Raw genomic sequence first — 21,776 nt, forward strand, 5'->3', positions numbered from 1 at the left:
CAATTCCATGGAAATAAGTGGAGCATTCATACACTAGGCACTGTTCAGGAGCTAAGGATTCTGCATTAATCAATAACAAACCTTCTATGGGAGGTATATGAAATCAACTAAAGTAAAGTACTGCCATTTAGGATCAGTCTTATAGAGGAACATACATATAGAGAGATATATGGCAATTGTAATGAAAGAAGTATGTTCAGGGAGCTGAGTCAAAGGTACACATCACCCAACCCGTGGAAGCAGGGCAGACTTCCTAAACCAAATGTTACCTGAGCCTACTCTTAGAGTGAGTTTTGCAGACAAAGCAGAGAGAGGAAGTACAAAAGAAAAAAGACTTTACAGGTAGAGGGTGAGCATGATAAAATAAGGGAGATACTGAAGTTTTATCTACTAAATTCCAATAAATAATGATCTTATAGTTAAACTTCATTTCATATATTACTATAGTGATTCTGTATTAAAGAGGGCTTCTCAAATCCCCTGTGAGAGTTAAGTAAATGACCATGATTATTCTTGGTTTCAATTGTAGCAAGGTACATATACATAGCAAAAGTAAAGTTACAGATGTTTTCCAAATTAAATCCAGGGATAAATCGTATCTTGCCTAACATAAGTATATGTGTTTTACAGAAATTTACGTGTTGCTTGAAGCTTTCTGTGGTATAGATACAATATAAATTAACTATTACGACTGTTAACATTCAATTTTTAGGGTCATTGAGATAATTCCGAGGACTGTGTGATTTTTCTCGTGAGGTTGCTTGTTTTTCTAAAGGCAGCTCTAAGAATAAGTGCACTCAAGGAAAACAGGGACTAAGATCAGAACTTCTGCTTCCTTTCACATTTATTCCCATACTAAACAATAAAGTTTTTTAGGACAGGGATTATATCTATTTTGCCAACCACTGCCAGCACCTGGCATCACGCCTGGCAGATATATTTGCTAAAAGAAATATACACTAAATAAAATATTTGTTTAATTATTATATAAACAAATAGAATTGTATATCCTTATATATCAGCACTTTTTATATCCTTATTATCTGCTGAATTACCCAACCAAAAAATAAAAATATATCAATGTCAGAAAAAAATGTGATAAATTTGTTCACTTTGCAAACACTTAATGGTTACCTGTAATGTGTACAGTATTAACCAGAGTATGGCTGAATAAGGCCAGGCCAGAGCTCTTTTACATAGAGGTCTTTCTCTATTAACAGATAGATGGACCTCTAAACAACTATTTAACATGATAAGCTTTAGAGTATTCAGATATTATACTGATGAGAGAAATAAACTCGAGGAGAAATTTGAGTTAATAAATAGGTATGTCATTAGCAGAAAAGCTTGTTCTTAGAATTAATGTTCAGTTGAATTCAACTAAGCTCATTACTCAGTTATTCAACCTACTAGCATAAGGTAAGGTAATACTCTGATAATTTTTGAATTACCTTAAAATCAACTCTTTTTCTTTATATACCTTACACATTCTATAAAACCAAAAGAATTTACTATTTTCAAGCAAAATTAGCTAAAATAATTTAGATTGCTTTACCTGTGAAGATACAACATTACTAACTTGTTCAAAGACTACCTCTTAAGAAGCCTCAGTAAGACTAAAGCTGCATTTTATCCTTTCTAACTACTGATAGCCCCATAAATAAATATACTATATTTACAAAATTTGTTTTAAAGTACCTATTAAATATAGTGATAGTATTTCCTAAAAGTATTTTTGAAACCTGTACTTCAATTGCCGTTATTTATCATTTGCATAGTAAAGAACAGTTAAATACTTGTGGCTTTCCCCAAAATAAGGGACCTTGTGACATGCTTTGCTCACTGAACTCGTCACACCACTAATCATTCCAACAGTCTGCTATAGTGTCTCTGGTGTTTAAAATTACCGTAGCTCTACCATGTTAAACTGCAAACATTTCAATATCATATGTCAATATCAAATGTTTCCATTTGCTTTGAAAAATAATCAGGCAGGAGAATTTAAAGTTCATTTTTATTGCGAACTTTTTTTGGGTTTTGCCCACATGGCTCTTTCCAACTACATTTAGTCTCATACCAAAATTCTAACTGGAATAACTCATTAGTCTGTCTCATTTTTATATTTTAGGCATTGAGATTTAAATATTTTTAGAGGAAAAAACTACATTTAAATATCAATGAATACCTTTTGCTCATCTGCTATAACTATAGGAAAGGAACTAAGAAGTTGTTATCCTAAATATATAGAGGTAAGAATTAAATATGGTCTCTATCCTTTTCCACTACAAAATAAACCTTGCAAAAACCTAGTGGCTTCAAACAACCATTTATTTAGTTCATGATTCTGTGGGTTGGCATTGTGGGTTGGGCTCAGCCAGAGTACCTCTTTGGGTCTCATCAAGACTCATGCATCTGCAATCAGCTGCCTGTCAACTTCAAGGCATTCATTTTGGACATCATCTGGCTATTGTCTGGGGCTACTGGAGCAAGTGAGCCACATGTTTCTCATCATCCACCAGGCTAACCCAGGCTTGTTCACATTAAAGATCTCAGGGTTCTAAGGCCAAGAGCAATAATGCTAAGACACCTTAGGCCTAGACTCAGAACTCGCTCAGTGAAACTTCTGTCACATTTTATTGGTTAAAGCAAGCCATAAGGCCATACCAGATTTAAAGTGTAAGGAAAGAGGCTCCACCTCTGGTTGGGAGGAACTGCAAAATTTTTATGGCCATTTTTGTAACCTACCACCATCTGCCCAGAATTTTTACATTTCTCCAACTTTCAACTTTCATACCAGAATCCACAGAAGTCTCATTCAATCATGGCTCCAAATTTACTTTCCAGTTAGCTTTTTCTGCAAAACAAACTCCCCAAAATTTATGACTCAAATCTATGGGTCAAGGACTTGAGCTGGACTCACTTGAGTGATTGCTGCTGGTCTCAGTTGGACTCATAAATGCATCTACTGTCAGCGATCAGGTCGACTGGGAGCTGTTTGGTGACGGGGGCAGCTAGGATGGCTTGTCTCTACTCTAAGCGGTCTTCCATTCTGCAGCAGGCTATTCCAAGCTATGTTGCATGGTTATCATAGAATTTCAAGACAGGAATCTGCAGTGCACACACGCAATACAATTGTCTGTTTGCTCAATGCTCACACACGTCTCATTGACCTATCCAAGTCACTTAGAGAAGCACAGAGTGAGCGTGAGAGGAGATTATATAAGGATGTGGATCCAAGACCATTACTATAGCAATCTACCACACAAACTAAATAGTAATAAGTACTAAATGATACATTAGCTATGATATCATTTTAATACTAAACTAAAATTTAGATTGTATGTGTGGTGTAATGTGGAGGAGAGAGGGGTAGGAGTTAGCCTTTCAATCATTTCAATAAAATGATTATTTTCAAAAAATAATCATTCGTACAACCCTAAAAGTCAACATATATTGTCACTATCAACATGAACTAGGTCAACTGCTCTAACTAAATTAGCCAGCTGCTATTTGAATTGATCCTTTTTTACTGAATTAAGTTCAGCCAGACAAAGCACTAACGTGGTTAAAGAGAGTAATTTTTCCATTTTATGTGGTTAATATTCTTTTGAAAATATTAGAAAATTCTAATCACTTTACTTGTCAAGAGAAAATCAGCAACAGTTAGAAATTAACAGGGAAACATTAATTTTTAATGAAAACATGAATGGGTTAATTGGTTTTTCACAAAAATAGCATATCTAGAAGACAATCATAATATTTGCTATGTCATCTGTCCTAAAATAACCCTTGTTAAATGTTTCCACCAAATGTTGGTTCTAGTGATCTCAGTGCCTCAGCCATAGTTTGATAAAAAGAAAATCAGGTATATTTATTAATATAAAGAAACTATGGGCATATCTAAAGAGACTATGGGCATATCTAAAGCAAAAATAAAGTATACTGGATATTACACACCCAAAATGAATTCATAGGCTTTTTTAACTAGCATATTCCAGTTGTTTCCTCACTAATGAATAACAGTATCATTGTTTGTGTTATCAATGATTTTGTTGCCACTTAACTAGTGGAGAGAATGAAAATATTTATGAATCTGTTCATAATCTAGGATTACATGAAGGGTTTATTATATAAAGCTACGATAACAGTAGGTTAATCTAAGAAAATAGTAGAGGTTAAAAAAAAAATAGTCCAGCCTGCACTCATGGTAATCCCAGCACTTTGAGAGGCTGTGGCAGGTGGATTACCTGAGCCCAGGAGTTCGAGACCAGCCTGGACAACATGGTGAAAACCTGTCTCTATAAACACATGGTGAAAACCTGCCTCTATTAAAAAAAAATACAAAAAATCATCCAGGCATGGTAGCATGCATCTGTATTCCCAGCTACAAGGGAAACAGGTGGGAGGATCGCTTAAGCCCGGGAGGCAGAGGTTGCCGTGAGCCGAGATCCTGCCACTGCACTCCAACCTGGGCGACAGAGGGGAACGGTCTCAAAAATGTCCAGATTTATATTGTTTTCAACTTCTCCAATAGTTCTGTTTCCTACAAAACTTATTTATATAGATTATATCTGTGGCTTTGAAGTACAATATAGGTATACAGATTTTAGCATGTGAATGTGTACCTCAAATAAGTATAATAAGTATTAGACTTGATAATTCAAAAGATTTAGGAGCTTTCACAAGACATTTGAAGATGAAAACAAATATGACTAATGTATATTGATTAATGCATTCGAGACTTGACAAAGTTTATAATGATGATAGATTACATCATCATTATAAACTGATGCTGATGATAGATTACATCATCAGCAGTTGTGAATTTCTTGGATTCAACAGTAATGTTTCCATCTGTGAACATAATGCTAGAAAATTAGTTTCCCATGAGGTAGACTTTTAGCTAGTAACACCAAAAACTAATGTGAATCCCATCAGTGTCCATCAGGAAAACTTTCAAGAATGTATATGCAGTCATGATGATAATTTTAATACATAAAATCAAAAAGACTTGGGAAATCAACTTAACTATATGGCTTGATATGCCAAAAGATAATTCAAATATAGATTGTGTATTGGTCTTCACAGAAACCCAATGTGCTGCCAAGATAAGTTTGAAGCAATACAATTATTTCTAGGTAGTTGACACATTGTACAATGTGCTAGATTAAGCCAAAAATAAAACTCTCTGTAGTTAGCTTGAGACATCCTATTTGCATAAAGCTTGAATCAAATCTTCAAGATCCAGAGAGCAGTTGTAAAATGTCATCCTCCATGTGTCTAGAAGTTCTTGATCAGCCATTGAGGTTTCATCTATCATCATTAGCATTATATTTACTATTGCTATTACAATTACTTTTAACATTAAGAACTTCTAGCAGGTGATGCCCACCAGTAGTAAAGGTAACATGCTTTTGAGGTTGTGGAACTCTGTTGCCAGCATTTATGTATTTCTGCTAGCTTGAAAAGGTATGATGAATAGTTAATAGCAGGAGAACATCGTAGCAGCTTCCCCAAGATTAATAACTAAAATAAGACTTTTGCTAAGGTACTTTAAAAGAATGTATGAAAAACAATGTCAAATGAAGACCAACGGAACTGAGCTATAGATTGTAGCAGACAACCACAGTGCTAGATCAGTCTGATACTGAGAAAAACAAAAAAAGTGAGGACGTTTTTTAACAGATGTCTTGGGAAAGACCATAACTCATAGAGGCAGAATCTTAAAGAGACTAAGTTCTAAATGGCCATCTGTAGTTATAAATAGAAGGCAGTCTTCACTTGGACACAATGTAAGAAGAGCTGCTTATCAGGTATGGATCATATTAGCCATACAAGCTGATTAGTTTATAATCTTTAGTTGATGGTGAACACTTAACTTTGTACTTCTCCATGGTAACCCTAGCTTTCAGCTCTAAGCCATTTTTTTAATCACAATGAAGGTACATTTAATTTTTCTAATATAAATTTTTAAAAGGTTATTGTAGATCATTTGAATGTATTAAAACTTGAAAGAAGAAAATAAAAACTACCTGGAACACTATGTGGATATATTCACCAGTAAAGTTTGTAACTATGTTTTCATATGTCTCTTCAAGCACATATAGACACACACTTTACACAGGTGACATCATCTCATGGGTGTTTAAAATGCTTTAAAAAGATGACTTTCCCCCTACTTTTATCTCCCCATAATGGCATCCATCACACACAGTTTAGTTTGTTAATATCCTCATGTACGTTCTATATTTTACTCTGTCCTATCACAGTCCTGGGCAGATTTACATATCAATGTGGATATTTTTATAATTGTTTTATAAAAATTAAATCATATTTTGCATTCTTTTTCTGACTCTCATTATTGTCATTCAATAATCTTGAAAATTGTTCCACGTCACCTGGTATAGCTCTAATGCATTCTTTTCAATAGATCCATAATATTCCATAATGGGACTATACTTCAATGTATTTAGCCATTTCCCTATTAAATACCAACTTTGTTTCTTTTGTTGAGAGATTTCTGAACAGTGCTACAGAAAACATCTTTAAACATTTGTATTTTGTATATCAACAATTTCCTTTCTGTGGGACAGATTACCAGGAATAGATGACAGGGTCAGAGAACAAAACTATTTGTAATTTAAATAGGTGCTGCCAAATTTTTGGTATTGCACAAAAATATGCAGCCTCAAATTACATTACTGCATTACAGCATTATGCGGTAAAAGTTAGTAGACAGGGGGCAAGAGTTCTTTCTGTAGGCCCAACTTTGTCTCTAGTTAGCTGTACAACCTTGGGTAAGTCACATGTCCCTTGTCTAGGTCTCCATCTTCCAAGTTAAAAGGCTAGAGTAGATGATTCCTAATGACTTTATCTAGTTTTAAAGTTCGGTCAATTTTTTCATTTATATTCAAAAAGTAAAATCTAAGCAACTCTCCAGATATAATGTCCAATAATTTGAAATCATGAAATGATCTAAAAAAATTTTAGTGGACACCAACCATGTTTTAGGAGGGATTGCTGATAGCTCTAAAATTATATTTTTCTCTCATAAATATTGCAAACCTCCTTAATTTTGGAAGATGTTTCAGTCTTGTGGCACCCTTAGTACTGGGAATTTCTCAATGCAGGAGGAATTTCAAACTGGAAAAAAATTCAAGTCAGAATTATTCCCCAAGGCAAAAACATTTGTATCTATGGTATCTTACTAAATAATAAAAGATTCCTGTAAAGTTAAAGATTTTCTCTAAAAGCAAAAATAAGCTTATAGAATGAAAAAATGCCATTCTCTCTTTGTAAGAGATCAGCATCCTTGATTTTGTATAACTAGTTCCCTCCAAATTTCACATACAATGAAACAATCAAGCCCTATCAATCTGAAATCTTGGATCAAATATATAAGCATATATGTTCATTGGTGTTGCAATAAATTCAAATGTGTACAACTTTGAAAACTCTTTTAAACATAATTCTAAATGCACCTGTCAATGACTTTGGTTGCCAGCATTTACATATTTCTGCAAGCTTGAAGACAATAATCTATGGGGTCCCTTGTAATACTGGAAACTGTATTATACAGTTAGAGAACAATGAGAAGTAGTAGAATATGGTTTCGATGATTTTTCAATATCAATCTGAGTCAACTTTGATTTTTGAACATTCAATAAGTGGCGAATCCTCCTTCATAAAATTCAATGCCTAGCTAAGACTTGTTATTTAAAATGAGTTTTCTGTGGCTGTGTCTTGACTCACTTTCAAAATGTCAGTTGAATTTGACTGAGCGTCCTTGACCTTGAACTTTTCATAGTTGATTTTGATTGACACATTTATTCAAATTGACCTTTTTTTAAACTGAACTATTCTTCTATTTGAATGTTCATTAGAAGACGGTTGTTGTAGTCTACAATGTAAGCATTGCTTTGAATAGTTAGCTTTTTCTGACATTGATGTGTTTGAATTCTCTCAATTCTAAGTATTTTTGAAGTTGATGAGAATCTTCCTGATTGTGAAAGATAGTGTTAAAATGGATGCTATCACCCAAATTTTATTCTTTTGCAGTGAGGTATTTTTTCATTCAGAAACTTGTTTCTAAGCATTAGGAACTTTCAAAGTAAGCTTGGCAAAAAATACTCAGTATTTGGTCATAAAGCACATAGTTGAAATAATACAGCTACTTGTTAAAAACTATGCTTATTAAAATATTTACTAGTATTGCTAATAAAGATGACAAATATGTATCTCATAAACTTAAACTGAGAAAATATTTGAAAGATCCAAATATTAATTTACTGGAAAATACTCTTTAGAAATGCTGATAAAAAATAATTATTTCATTAATAATATTAAGTTTCATAATAAAAAAGGGTATAAAAGTTCTTGCACCATTTTTGTTCATTTCTTTCTTTTAAAATGTCTGTCAATATGCTTATTCCATAGCAAACTGTATATTTCGATGGGAAAAGCAGTTAGCCTAAAATATATCCCTGTAGGGTAGGGCCATTAGGAGCAAAATGGAGCTAGTCATGCTAGGCCTTCTTTCCACTGCAACAATTCTGCTTGAAAAATGAGTAATTCTCTCTATACAATTCATCTCCCTAAATACACAGTTAAACCACTTGGCACCATCAGTCTTCTTCCTGAAAATCTCCTTACACAAACCCAAAGTTCATCCATAATGAATAATGTGTTGCCCACATGACAGGTGACAATGTTGCCAAACTTTCTAACACTACATGGAAGGTCACCATTTCTTGAGCCATGAATACCAATGTCCTCACTGTCCTTCAGTCCCTAATCAACAGTCTCCCTGAGGCCCTTCCAGCTTTCACTAGTAGTGTCATCATGACCCTTCCAACCTTTGCACACCTAACCCCAAAGCCAATGTCAAGTGTTTTGGCTTTGGTTAACAGCAGTACCCCACTTATAGGTACCATATTATTTTATGGTTATTCTCTGCTGTACAAGTACTCCAAAACCTAGTGGTATAAAACTACAACCATTTTACTCTGCTCTCCATTTTGTGGACAAGTAAATCAGTCAGATAACTGCAAGGATGGCTTGAGCCTTCAGCTGGGGTAGCCAAATGGCTGGAGATGGCTGGGCGTGGGGGCTATAAGCCAGGAGTCTCAGTTCTGGATATTGGATAGATTCCCCATACCTTCTCCATGGTGCTTCTGCCAAGTCTAGAATCCTCAGTGTAATTTTGTTACTCACAAGTGTAGCTGAGCTAAAATGGTTAAAATAACTGGAAATGTCTGGCCTTCTCTCCTTATCTATGTAATCTCCCATCTAGCTAGCTTGGCCTTTTTCACAACATGACAGTCTGAATGTACTACAATTTTTCTTACATTCCCCAGAATAGATGTCCCTTGGGCTTAGAAAGAAATTATAAGCCTTCTTATGATCCAGCCACAGGATTTTCAGTACCTACTTTTGCCACATGGCATTGGAATAAAAAGTTACCAAGGCTAGTCTAGATTCAAGGAGTAGGAAATTAGAGTATACCTCCCAGTAAGTCAAATGGCAAAACATATGTGGACATTCTTAATCTACCACAGTGAACAAGTAGTTAAATCCTAGGCCTAACAGATTCTTTGTACAACACTGCATACAAGTAGTGTTACCATAAAACACAGCAACTAATGCAGTGTAAAACAGACTGTGAATGATTCATTATGCAATAGTGTCATGTTTAGCCATAATAAAATAGAGTACATCTCACCATTGGTTCTTGAGATAAATTTTAAATATACCATAGTGCAATGCTTAGTCACAATGCTGGAAAGGGGAAAGAGTAAGTGTTAGGAAAGAACAAGTATTAGCAAGCAGAAATGAAGAGAAGCTGGGGATATTAAATGTAATTCATATGGAACATTGACGTTCGAATCCAATTATTGGCAGGTATTGTACTCTAGAGAGAGGTTGTAGATTATAGGGCAGGGGCAGAATCAATGCCCTGGAAGGAATAATAGGCAAAATAATATGCAAATTGGTCATTAATCAATGAGAGGAAAGAAATGGAAATAGAATAATCAGGTAGAGCTCTTCTAGTTTTATGGGACTTAGTATCAGTCTCCCTCCCCTATGAGACCAGAGATCGAAGGTGAAAAATAAATTGCTTTTATCTATGAGAACAAACCACAAGGAGGTACACAAACAAACTGGCATCATTCCATGCTAATTCTTAGAGTTCCATACAAAAATCAATGAAACACAGAGCGGTCTACTACAATCCCAAGACTTTGGATTTTTCACAATACCAGATCAATACTAATTTTAACTGATGAGTGAGATGGAGCTACTCATATTCTCTGTGGCTGAGCTCTGCTTATTTCAAGGAGGAGTTAGAAAACCTACAGGTAGGTATCTGAGTATTCTTCCACACAGCTAGGAAGAGACCAAATTTGTGTGAAGACACTGACTATTCTGCAATGTAAAAATAGCAGCAGAATAAAATATAATTTATCCTGGAAGCCAGTGTAACAGAATAATATTAATCTTAAAAGATAAATTGGATATATGACAAAACAGTCTCTAAATTAGAAAAATCGATTTATCAGTAAAATATCAATTCATCTGAATTATGCACTTAGGAAGTAAAATTTGGCCAATTCTTTTTCCACTAAAGCTGTGTTATTATAAATTACACATGACTAACTGAGGACATGTCAGTTGTGGGTCACATATTGAAAATTTTCTTAATACTAGATAAGTGTCACAATAAAAGTAAATGATGGCATGAGCAAATGAATTAAATGGGTCTTGGGTGTTATCGGAAAGGTGATACTGACATTTCATAGGGCTATGCAGCATTTTATGCCTAGATGCAGTTGATGAAAAGCAGTCATAAAAGCATGAGCTTTTCAAATAATCCTATGGTTCATTGAAATAATTTCTGATAATAGTTTTATGGCCATTACTACTCAATGAAGCCATTTTGTATTACTACACTTGCCAAATTTGAATTAAGTAGGGCTAGTGAATGAAATTACCTATAGGTTCAAGCAAAACAAGCATTGGTTTCCCAGATGGCACAGTAGAATAGAAGGAATACCTGATCAAAAATCAGATGCCCGAAGTTTTACTCCTGCCTCCACACTTAGCTTGCCCATGGACAAGTTACCTAAACTCTTCAGCCCCGTTTTCTCAACTGCTATGGACATTGGTTAGGCTACATAATTTATTTATCTTTCCACACTAAAATCATTTTTTTTCTGCAGTGGCTTTTGGTACTATTACCTATTTTAACAAAACACATCGCATTATAGTTGGTTGTTACCTCTAACATTGTGTCATCAGTTTCTGAAAGCCATAATTTATCTTCTCTCTTTATCTTGTAGCATGTGTAGATCAAGTATGATAAAAAAAAAAGATAGTATATTTTATGCCAGCTCCTTTTAACACAGTGACTTTTATGCCAGTCACCGTGTTAAGAAGAATCTATTGGTTGGGTCACAGTACAGCCATGCTTGGTATGATAAAGAAGAACACAGTTGCAAAGGTGTCACATATTTGTGATTTTCTGTCTGGACAAAATGATATTCTACCAAGTCCTTGTTAAATAATTACATAATTGTGCATGTGCTATACGCGTCCATAAAATGTATAGCTACTGTAGAATGTTATAATTCTAGACCTTTCCTGGTGGTCATGTCATTACTGCTATTTACAGAGCACAAGCTAATGTGTAAATGTATAATTTTTTTCTGACTAGTTCTATCACCTTCGTGTAACTTCAATGAGAGTATTTTATGGAGCACTGGCCTAGTGAAAGATAGTAAGATTATTCTATTACTAGACAGTGGGATAATTCACTGCAAGCAAAAATGTTCATTGTCTGTCACGATTGCTAAAATCTTCTTACCTACCAGCACTGCCTCATTGAGTCAACCTATGGACCAGGTGTTATTCAGCTTAGAAGATGTTATTACTGAGGAGATTCCAAGAGGAAGTTGATCCATCATACAAACACTAGAGAGGAATTTCTCATAACTTTAATGATGTGAGTTTAAATATCACTCCTGCCTAGAATTCTCTTAAACTGGTTTGCCATCATACTTACAAAACTGCCAATTTAAAAGTGAGGTTGAGAGTCCCGACATGGTCCCTTCTAGCTCTAGGAGTGTAAAGTTTAGAGGAGTCTCCACTTCCATTCTTGCAACTGCGATACTGTCCTCTTTCCTTTGTCATTAACAACCCAGTATAAAGTGAACAGGTTGAATCTAATGATATGCATCAGTGAGCTTTGTGTTTGCATTGGAGGTCCAAGAGAAAAGTAGAAAGAATATTTGGAGAAAATAACACATAAATATACCAATGCCTGGATAGGTTTACATCAAACATTCATTATAAAATATAATATTTATCACTGTAGTTTCTAAGACAAGCCTTAAGAAGATGTATTCTATTTCTGTATTTACATATCAGCATACACTGAGAAAAAGACTTCAAGTCAATAAAGCATAAAAGATAAAGTATAAACATTAAAGTGGGAAAGGATAAGTGTTTTATAATTTGCAAAGAGATGCGTGCCAGCTCCTCGATATTTGTCTCAACGAGCAATGTTTCCTAGAATGGGCTAATGTTTCAGAAGACCACAGATTATATCAATGTGTATTGGAGTGGTGAGCAGGACCGACCTCATGGGCATGTAACCCATTGGGCTCCATATTGAGAAGGGTCTCATACTTAGTATGGTGCTTGACTGTTACCGTTTTGAAGTCTTAATTCTTAAACAAAGAATCCTGCATTTTCTTATGCACAGGGGCCCACAGATTATGTAGCCAGTCCTGGTGGTCTGTGAAACCTTTCTGAAAGAGATAAGACTTGAACAAGGTCTTAACATATGAGATATAATTTGGAGATTTTGGTGGATCACTGGGGAACTACTTGAAGGTTCAGAGACTACATTTTCCACCATAGTGAAAGACATGATAGGTTGAATCTAGTTTCATATGCAAGATTAAGAAGGTGGATCATCTTGTAGGCAATGGGGAACCAGTGATGATTTTTGAGGTTGTGAATAAAATCAGTTTTAAAGGATTAACTTAGCAGTGGCATAGCAGATGGATAAGCCTGAGAGACAGAGAGGTGATCACGAAGAGGATATAAAGACCTCATTTGAAAGCTACTATTAAAAATACAAGTTTAGGAGTCAGTGCTCATACAATGATTACTAAAACTATACAAGGCACACAAAAAGAGAAAATACTTTTCTCTGGACTCAGTCTGAGTATCGTGCTATCAAATAACAGATCCATCTCTCCCCACATCTCTTCAAAGCTCAGATGCAGGTATGACGAAAGCTGGTCCACATTCCCTGCAAGTGTTTCTTCTGTTGAAGCTGGATTAGACAGGAAACTCCTTGAGTGCAGATTCTATGCCTGCATCCACATATCTTAGCACAGCAGAAATGAATACCTTTTGTAATTAGTAATATACTGAATACACAATAAAGAGAGATGAGTTAAACAGTCTCATAGACAGGTAACAAAAACTTTTGCCAACAGATTGAATGGAACTACAAGTCAGCACAGGAAAACATGAGATTGATAAATTATGTGACTTTACCTATTTCAGCCCTCTCTTTACCTTAGAAGCACTAGATTAATACAGAAATGCTACCAGCCCTTTTGCATTCCTCACTTGTGTTAATGTCAGATAAAGAACTTCCCATTTACCTTGCCACTAGGGAAAACAATTGTTTCTCCTCTTTAATCTATGTCAACAAGTAGAACTGTTTCTGCGTGTTTCTTAGGACTTAAATTATTAGAATATGGATTGAAAATTAAATATCAAGATCCCAGTCTTGGGATGTTAGAGCCTTATTTACTCATTTTGAGTCTTCAATGTGTTGGCTACATTTAATACTTCATTGTAATGCACATAATATATGTGTGTTATGAGATCTAATTTGTCAAATATTATTTTGTCAAATGTTATGTTGACTATTTTCTTCACTAGTAATGATTAATAGTTTTACTTCTGATAACATGTTCAATTATTTAAGTACATAAGGTAAATACCATCTATTTTCTAAAAACAATATTAAAACACATATCATCTTTAAACCCTATTCTATGAGTAGTAAAGGAAAAACTATTAAAAAAAAAAGAATGTCTGTGTATTATTTCCTTATCATACTAGGGTACTTTAAACAAATTATCAGCCAGGCGCGGTAGCTCACGCCTGTAATCCCAGCACTTTGGGAGGCCGAGGCGGGTGGATCACGAGGTCGGGAGATCGAGACCATACTGGCTAACATGGTGAAACCCCATCTCTACTAAACACACACACACACACACACACACACACACACACAAAGTCGGGCATGGTGGCAGGCACCTGTAGTCCCAGCTACTTGGGAGGCTGAGGTAGGAGAATGGCGTGAACTTGGGAGGCAGAGCTCGCAGTGAACCGAGATCACGCCACTGCACTTCAGCCTGGGTGACAGAGCAAGACTCCATCTCAATTAAAAAAAAAAAAATTATCCTCTTAGAAAAAGAAATACTGTTACTAGGAAAATTTTTTACCTCTAAGGTTTTATGTCAATAAACCTTAAACCTATCTAAAAATCTCCGTTTTATGGCTGATACCCAGTTTTTTGTGCCAGATAAGATTTAGAAAACTAAATCTCATAGATTTGATATGCCATATTACTTTGCCTTACAGAGAAGAATGGTTGATGGATAGGTTTGTTGGGGACTAGGGATGTTAGAGATGCCTTGTGATGAACCCCTTGAGAAACAAATAAACCCTAAATGAAAGAACAGAAACTGCCATACCCAGCAGCCTTCTGAATAGGTCATTCAGCACAAGTTCACTATTTACAAGAACACCACATTAAGTTACCTTGTTGATCAATTGGTTTCTTCCCTATACATCCTCAGCTGCTCACTGTGCTTACAGCATTCTGCTATCACCTTTGGGAAAAAAAATGCTTTAAGAGTATTTATGCTTTTGAAGCACTTCCTACTAGTTCATGTATGTACATTGTTTCCTTTGATTTCCCCCCCACCCCCAAACACCAATATGTTATGAGAGAGACAGTGAAGGTATTATTATCCCAATAAGGTGACTTAACCAGAGTCCCAGGGCCAGCAAGTTGCTAAACCAAGGCTGGAATTGAGGTCTTCTTTTTCTGAGTTTAATGCTTTTCTACAGTAAGAGAGAAAGAATGTGAGGAATATTTATATCTAAAATAAAGCTAGGTATTTATCAAAAAGCTTACTCTAGCTATGGAAAATATTGATACCCCAGTTTGCTAAGGGAGTTAATACCAATTTTAAAACCTTCCTCTTGGCTAAGAGTGCAATTATAGTGCCCTTCAACAGATAAATTTTATCAGACACTTACTATATGCCAGACACACTGCTATGGGCTTTACTCACATTATCACACTGAAACTCTGAGAGAAGCTCTGAGCAATAGAGTAATTTTCCCAAGGTGAATATCTAATAAGTGGTGGAGCAGGGATGCACACAATTCTGTCATACTAGAACCCACATATACTCTTGAGGTGTTTTTTCCACTGTCTTTCTCCATAGTCTTTTTCTATTTTCCTAACTTACTAGAGAGGAAAAGGGGCAGGAGGGCCAGAGGTATTGTCAGCCACACACAGGAAAGGAAGCAAGCCTTCATGCATTCATCAGCTCGCTTAATGATCCTTGGCTGCACTAGTGCTAGCTTGGCTCTGGGAATGCCCAGCGTGGACCTTGGGGGAGATATTCACAAATGGCAAGTGCTAGTTCAGAGACATGAGCAAAGTGACACTGGAGCATAAACAGGCGAAGCTAAGGAAGCCTAGGGAGAGAGAATCCAGAAAAACCTCTAAGCTGTGTCTAAAAGAATCTTTCCAGGAAAAGATAAAAGAAAGAGCACCTGCAACAGAACAAAAAAGCTATGCAAACAGGCTATGGGAAGTATGCCTATGTCTAGGTAAGTGTGAGGTTGGTGTTGGAGAATGACAGGATTAAGTTGCAGGAGGTAGAATCATGCTCTAAAGAGCTATGTCAAAATAAGTTTGGACTATATTCTAAAGGCAACAAGAGCCAGCAGACACTTTGAACAGCAATGCTAAATTAGCTTTCATTATTTAGGAATATAATTGGCAGTCTTATGTTGGATGAGCAGGACACTTAGTCAAAATGAGAACTAAGAATTGGACTTGGGTGGAAAGACAGCATTTTCCTATTTTATTTCAGTCACTAATAAATGTCACAGTAATCTAGCAGTTGCTCTAACAAAACTATGTGACCAAGACATGTAAATGACACAGCCATGTTGCTGCTCTCACAGAGAGTGAACATACATCCTGTTTCTTAAAAAGCCTTCATTTATTTATTCATTCAACAAATATGTGTTAAGCTCCCACTACGTGGCAGGTACTATGCAAGGTTTCGGAGCACTGTGTTAAGCACTGGTTGTCTAAAAATTCATTCGAAGCAACAAGTAGCACCATTTGTTCATAAGGTCAATGAAAGCAGAACAAAAAAATGACAGAAAATAAAGCAAGTGTCAGAGAAAGCAAGAAAAGAGAGAGTAATTCCTAAGAGATAAAAAGTGAAAATGAGGTTTAAGTTTAAGAAAGCAAGCATCTGCTTTAAGTAACCATTTCATTAAAAGTGCACTAAATTGTGGAGGTTCTCTCTCAGGAATTTAGTATAATGGGCTCCCACATGAATTCCTCTCATTACTTCTCTTGAAAGATCAGTCAATCTACTGAAAGGGTAATTTAGGTTTAGTGTTCACAGTCCCATTCATTTTAACTTTTAATCTTTCCTGTTTAGGATGTTAAAAATATGATGCAGATATAATCTAAAAGAGAAGAATTGGGCCCGAAATGAGATGATTTTAACTCCTCAAATGGTCTTGATATGGATAGATATGCCACAGGCTGTAGACTTTTTGCTTCTGATAGATGGTGGTGGAGCTTGGCCAGTTTCTAGAGCACTGCACACTATTAATTGCAAGAACCAAGTAAAGGACAACATAGAAAAGATCATCTGTATCTCGCTCTCCTGAATTCCTTGGACATTTATGTGATTTTAATGACATCTCTTCCTTATTCCATTAAACATTTTTTCACTGTGATTCCATGGAAAGAAAGACGTTTGAGAAATTATGTCCAGGATATAAATAAATTATTTGAGAAGACAAAAGTCTGGAAAATGAGACTATCAGTTATTAATTACAGGAATGTGATTTTATGACATTTTTCAAAAATGTGAGCCTGAAAAATCACTTATAATCAGTACTTTTCTGCTGTTAAACTGCCACCAGTATGATTTGTGATATTAAAAAAACAAGCAAGCAAATAAAAAAAAAATGCAACCAAACAACATCAACAACAAAATGCACTATCTTTCCGACAGTGCTATTTCTAGGAAAAAAAAAAAATCAAATCCTCCCTGATTTTCTGAGGCCTCACCTTAGATTTACCTTTAGACATATTCTGGGCCCATAGTGTTCACAGCAATTCCTGATTAATTGTGTACCCCATTAAAAGACCTAAAAAATCCAGAGAGAAAGAAGCTAAAGTGGGCCCATCTTACCCACAGTGGCAAATATTAAAAAGCTTATTACTACAGTATTAAATTATATTGATTTGAAACTAAATTGTGGTTTATTAACATTTAGAGTTTGCTTTTATTTCCCAATTAAAAAAAAATCAAAGGTTTTAAAGTTGCTTTTCCTGATTTGAGAGAAGTAAGCACTTAGTCTAGTGAAGAAGAGAAAATGAATTCAGTTAGGATTTAAAAGTAACAATTTATCCCAAAGAAATTAGCAGTGTAGGACATTTACTGGACAAATATCACATTCCTTGAAATAATTCTTATGACATTTTAATGCATTCTCGCTATGAAGCATTTCCTTGTAAATGTCTAAACCAGACCATGTCTTAACAATTATTTCATAAGAGAAAACTTCAGTACCCTCAGAAGTTCAGATTATAAGACTAAGGAAGGCAAAAAGCAAAACAAAACAGAAATTAAATAGCAGAAAGAAATGATCTAAAACATAGTATATAGTGTAGTGATTCACTGAAATAAGTATTTATGATTTGAGTGATAAAAAGTTTACAATGACTTTGCACCCTTTCTATGAATGCTAAGAAGAAAAGAAAATTCAAAAGATATCTGGAAATTTGTCTAGTTTTTATGATTTTCATAAAACCCATTGGTCTATCTCAAAATAAAGGCAAACAATTGAATTCTTAAATAATTATCAGGATACTGCCTACTGAGAACAAACATCACTTTTTAAAGGTCTGTAATCTGGGATGCCTCTATATGATTTTCATTACATAGTATTTCATGTGCTCAATTACTGTTAGAGAAAATTTTTGAGATCTTTGATGATGTCATTTCAAGCAGCATGCATCTTATCTTATTCCAATCGTCATTAGATTGCAAAATGGAAACTGAAGGGAATTTTGGAGTTTGGCTATGTCATTATCTGAAAAATAAAAACCTCCTGATTTATTGTAAATATCAACCAGATCTTTATATGATCACGATAAAGGAAATCTTTCTTTCCAATAGAGTAAATTAAAGACAACATTAAGTAATGGAAGGTTTGTACCGGCCATTTTAAAGTATAGGAACATCACCTATCCCATGAACTAAAACACCTCAATGATATCCTCCCCAGTACTCATTGATCTCCCTAACTGCAGGTTTTTCTTCAACTATGTTCTAATCGTCTTGCCCCCAACAAGAATCAGGTAATTGGAGCTTCCTTTGTGTTCTGTAACTGCGCTGATTAACAAAGATTCAGGCTGACCGTGCTCCCTGATGGTAGTGGTTATGGGAGGAATACGTCTTTGTTAAGTAAAGACTCATGGCTTTGGGACCAGCAGTCTTTCAACTGAGCACTGACTCATTCTGTTGCCTACAGTGTTCTTAGGAAAAGAGCCATTCAATAAAGTCACATGAGATAATATTTTGATGGCTATCTTTTCATAATTCATTTCCCACAAGTTGCTGTTTGTTTCAATACGATTTTCTTGCCACAAAATACACCCGTCTCTGAATAGCAAAGCAACATTTCTGCTCAGTGATTATTTCTCCTATACTTTTAAAGATATGAGTTTGTGCATACGTAAATATTTTTAAATATCTTAGCTGCTAAATCATTATATGCAATATTAAATGTTCAACCCCTTTTTAGCGATTGTTAAAAACAAAACTTCTATGTGTTCCTTAAAAAAGGGCATGCTTGATTTCTGAATTGTTGTTAGATAAACTGTAAGGCCAAAAATGGGTCCTTTTACTGAATATGCAAAGTTCCCCCTTAAACCACCTTGAACTAGGCAGATTTGCAACATTTTAAACTGGCACTTCATCCCTCTTTCAGCAAGCATCCTCTGCAGATTTAATGATCAGGAACATCCTTCTGATGCATGCTGGGAGATATGGCTGCAGGGTACAGACCACAGCAGACAGTGTGTCAGATGAGGCAGAACTTCTTGTTAGGGGTGAGTATGCTAATAGTGCAGTCTGAAGACATGATCACCATAAATTATCATACAAAGGAATTTAAATGCATGGACTTTGAGCACATCAGTACTGTGCATTTTACTTTCAATTTTACAATATATGTTATTTTTGCTTAACCTTTTGCCTTTGAAAAAATTACATGGAAAACTGCTCCTTAGTAACAGACGAAAACCACCGAACTAACTTCAGAGTCCAAGACACCTTTAGTAGTAAGTTGTCACTAAGTGTTTAACTAACCTAATGCCAAGGAGATAATCTAAACAGTTGAGCTACTAAGTCACTTGGACTACAGAGATAAAATTTGTTTGTGTGTATATATGTTTTTCAAATGAAAAGCTAGTGGAAGCCCTAGGCATTTTTTTTCTTCCACTACTTCTAAGTTGGACTTCCAAAAACAGAAAAACTGCATGTATAAGATGGTGACATTTGCAATGGTTAAGTGACAAGGATTTTTTTTTAAGTCTGAAAATGTCAACATACAACCTTCTGTGCAGAAATGACAGTTAAATGGTTTCCAATTATCAAACAGGACACCAAACTCTGCAATCCTAGGAAGCTACATCGTAAGCAAATGACTAGAGCACCCCTTTCCTTTAGCACAGTATTCCACAGTATGGGAAATAAAGATCATAGCATGCATTTCCTTCCTTCTTTCCTTCTTTCTTCCCTCCCTCTTTCTTTCCTTTCCTCCTTCCTTCATTCCTTTTCTTTTAGCTTTTTTTGAAGTACAATATTTCCACATTTTCACCAATCATAAGCATACAAATGTATAACTTAATGAACAATGACAAAGTAAACACACCATATAACTATCATTCAATGTAAAAACTAGAACATTACCAGAATCCCACCAGGTGCCTCTTCATTTTTCATCTTATACAATTATATCTTGAGTAGTATGAGTATCGCATGCTTAGATCCCTTGTATGGTCTGTACAGATAAAAACATTATCTCTATAGCAAGAAATTACATTTTAGATTAACTGGTATTTTATTCATCTGAACTCTTTTACAATTTAAATATTAAAAATCTTAAACCATAAACATAAGGCATAGAGTGAACTTTGTCATCTCTATGTTTTAGCTATATATATCACCAAATGTATATGGATTTTGGTAGTGCATTCATCATTGGTTCAAGTAAAATGTTTTTAAAGAAGTGTGTTATCTGGGTGATTGGTAGTTTGTTCATGTTTTGTGTGTTTCTGTTCAGAAGGCTACTTGATCTTTTCTTCAAAATGTATACCTAGAATGTATATCTGTGTTACCTTATTATAAAACACCAACTTTTTAAAAGTATTCATCCTTTCAATACATTCTATTCCATTTAGCTAAAAAGTTCTCTTTGTGCCTTCTGAAGTTGCAAGGCTCACGGAACTGCAAACCCTACGCTCAGTCAAATTCATAGAAAATTGCTTTCTCCTCTTGTTATGATCTGTTTTAGATTATGCATATTTACTGTGTGCACTTGCCTAGTAATTTAGAATGAGGCTCTTAAAATTGGAGCTTTCCAAATGAATATCACAATTTAGAGACTGATAAGAAACCAGGTATTTTTACTGGACTATAGGGGGCAAATTTAAGTGGCAAACTAACAATCTACTTTGTAAGTAAAATTAAACTCAACAGGGTTTAGAATATAATTCAAGTTCAGCTTTCATGTTCTGCTCTTTTAGCCTTTAGCTTTATGCCTAGGAAATGATAAAATGCATAAATTTTGGGATTATACCCAATAGCAATTTCAAACAGGTTCCTTTTGTCTGAATATTCATGTAACATTCAGCTTAAGCTTTCACTTGAAGTGAGTTTGATCACGTCACCACTTTTCCATTATATATTTGCATTACTTTTCTAAAATTAGTAAAAATATCTTGCCATTTCTTCCTGGTGAGTCTTAGACAGATTTAAACACTGAACTAAGAGTTCTGGTTCTCTTTTAAAAAAATTGTGTACGTTTACAGCTCCTGGTAATTCAACAAGCTTTGATTTTTGAATATTGCTGTTTTTAATGTTGGCTTGTGAAATAAAATTCAAAATAGTTTTACTCTGCCAGTCTCCCTTCTCACACTCCTCCATTTGTTGGTCTGTAAACTCATGGTATTCTAATAGTATATGCCACAGGACCAAAGCTGAGCATTCTAGTTGGAGCTTTTCTGATGATGGCTACAATTCTGGCAGCAGAATACTTAAAGCACAATTATTCAAATATGTGTCACAGAAAGATGGGGATAGTAAAAACAATTTCCCCATTCATCTTTTAGTAGAATACTAAAAGTA

General features: G+C 35.1%; 1 protein-coding gene across 1 annotated transcript in view; it reads left to right on the forward strand.

The window, feature by feature from the left end:
* CNTN5 (contactin 5) overlaps nucleotides 1–21,776 on the forward strand; it is a 1,035,741-nt gene that overhangs the window by 877,939 nt on the left and 136,026 nt on the right. The window contains exon 15 of the mRNA XM_077964911.1: nucleotides 19,357–19,477. Within this exon, the coding sequence (XP_077821037.1) occupies nucleotides 19,357–19,477 (121 nt within the window). The remainder of the gene's footprint in view (nucleotides 1–19,356; nucleotides 19,478–21,776) is intronic.

Source organism: Macaca mulatta, chromosome 14, assembly GCF_049350105.2.
Source record: "Macaca mulatta isolate MMU2019108-1 chromosome 14, T2T-MMU8v2.0, whole genome shotgun sequence".
Classification (NCBI taxonomy): domain Eukaryota; kingdom Metazoa; phylum Chordata; class Mammalia; order Primates; family Cercopithecidae; genus Macaca; species Macaca mulatta.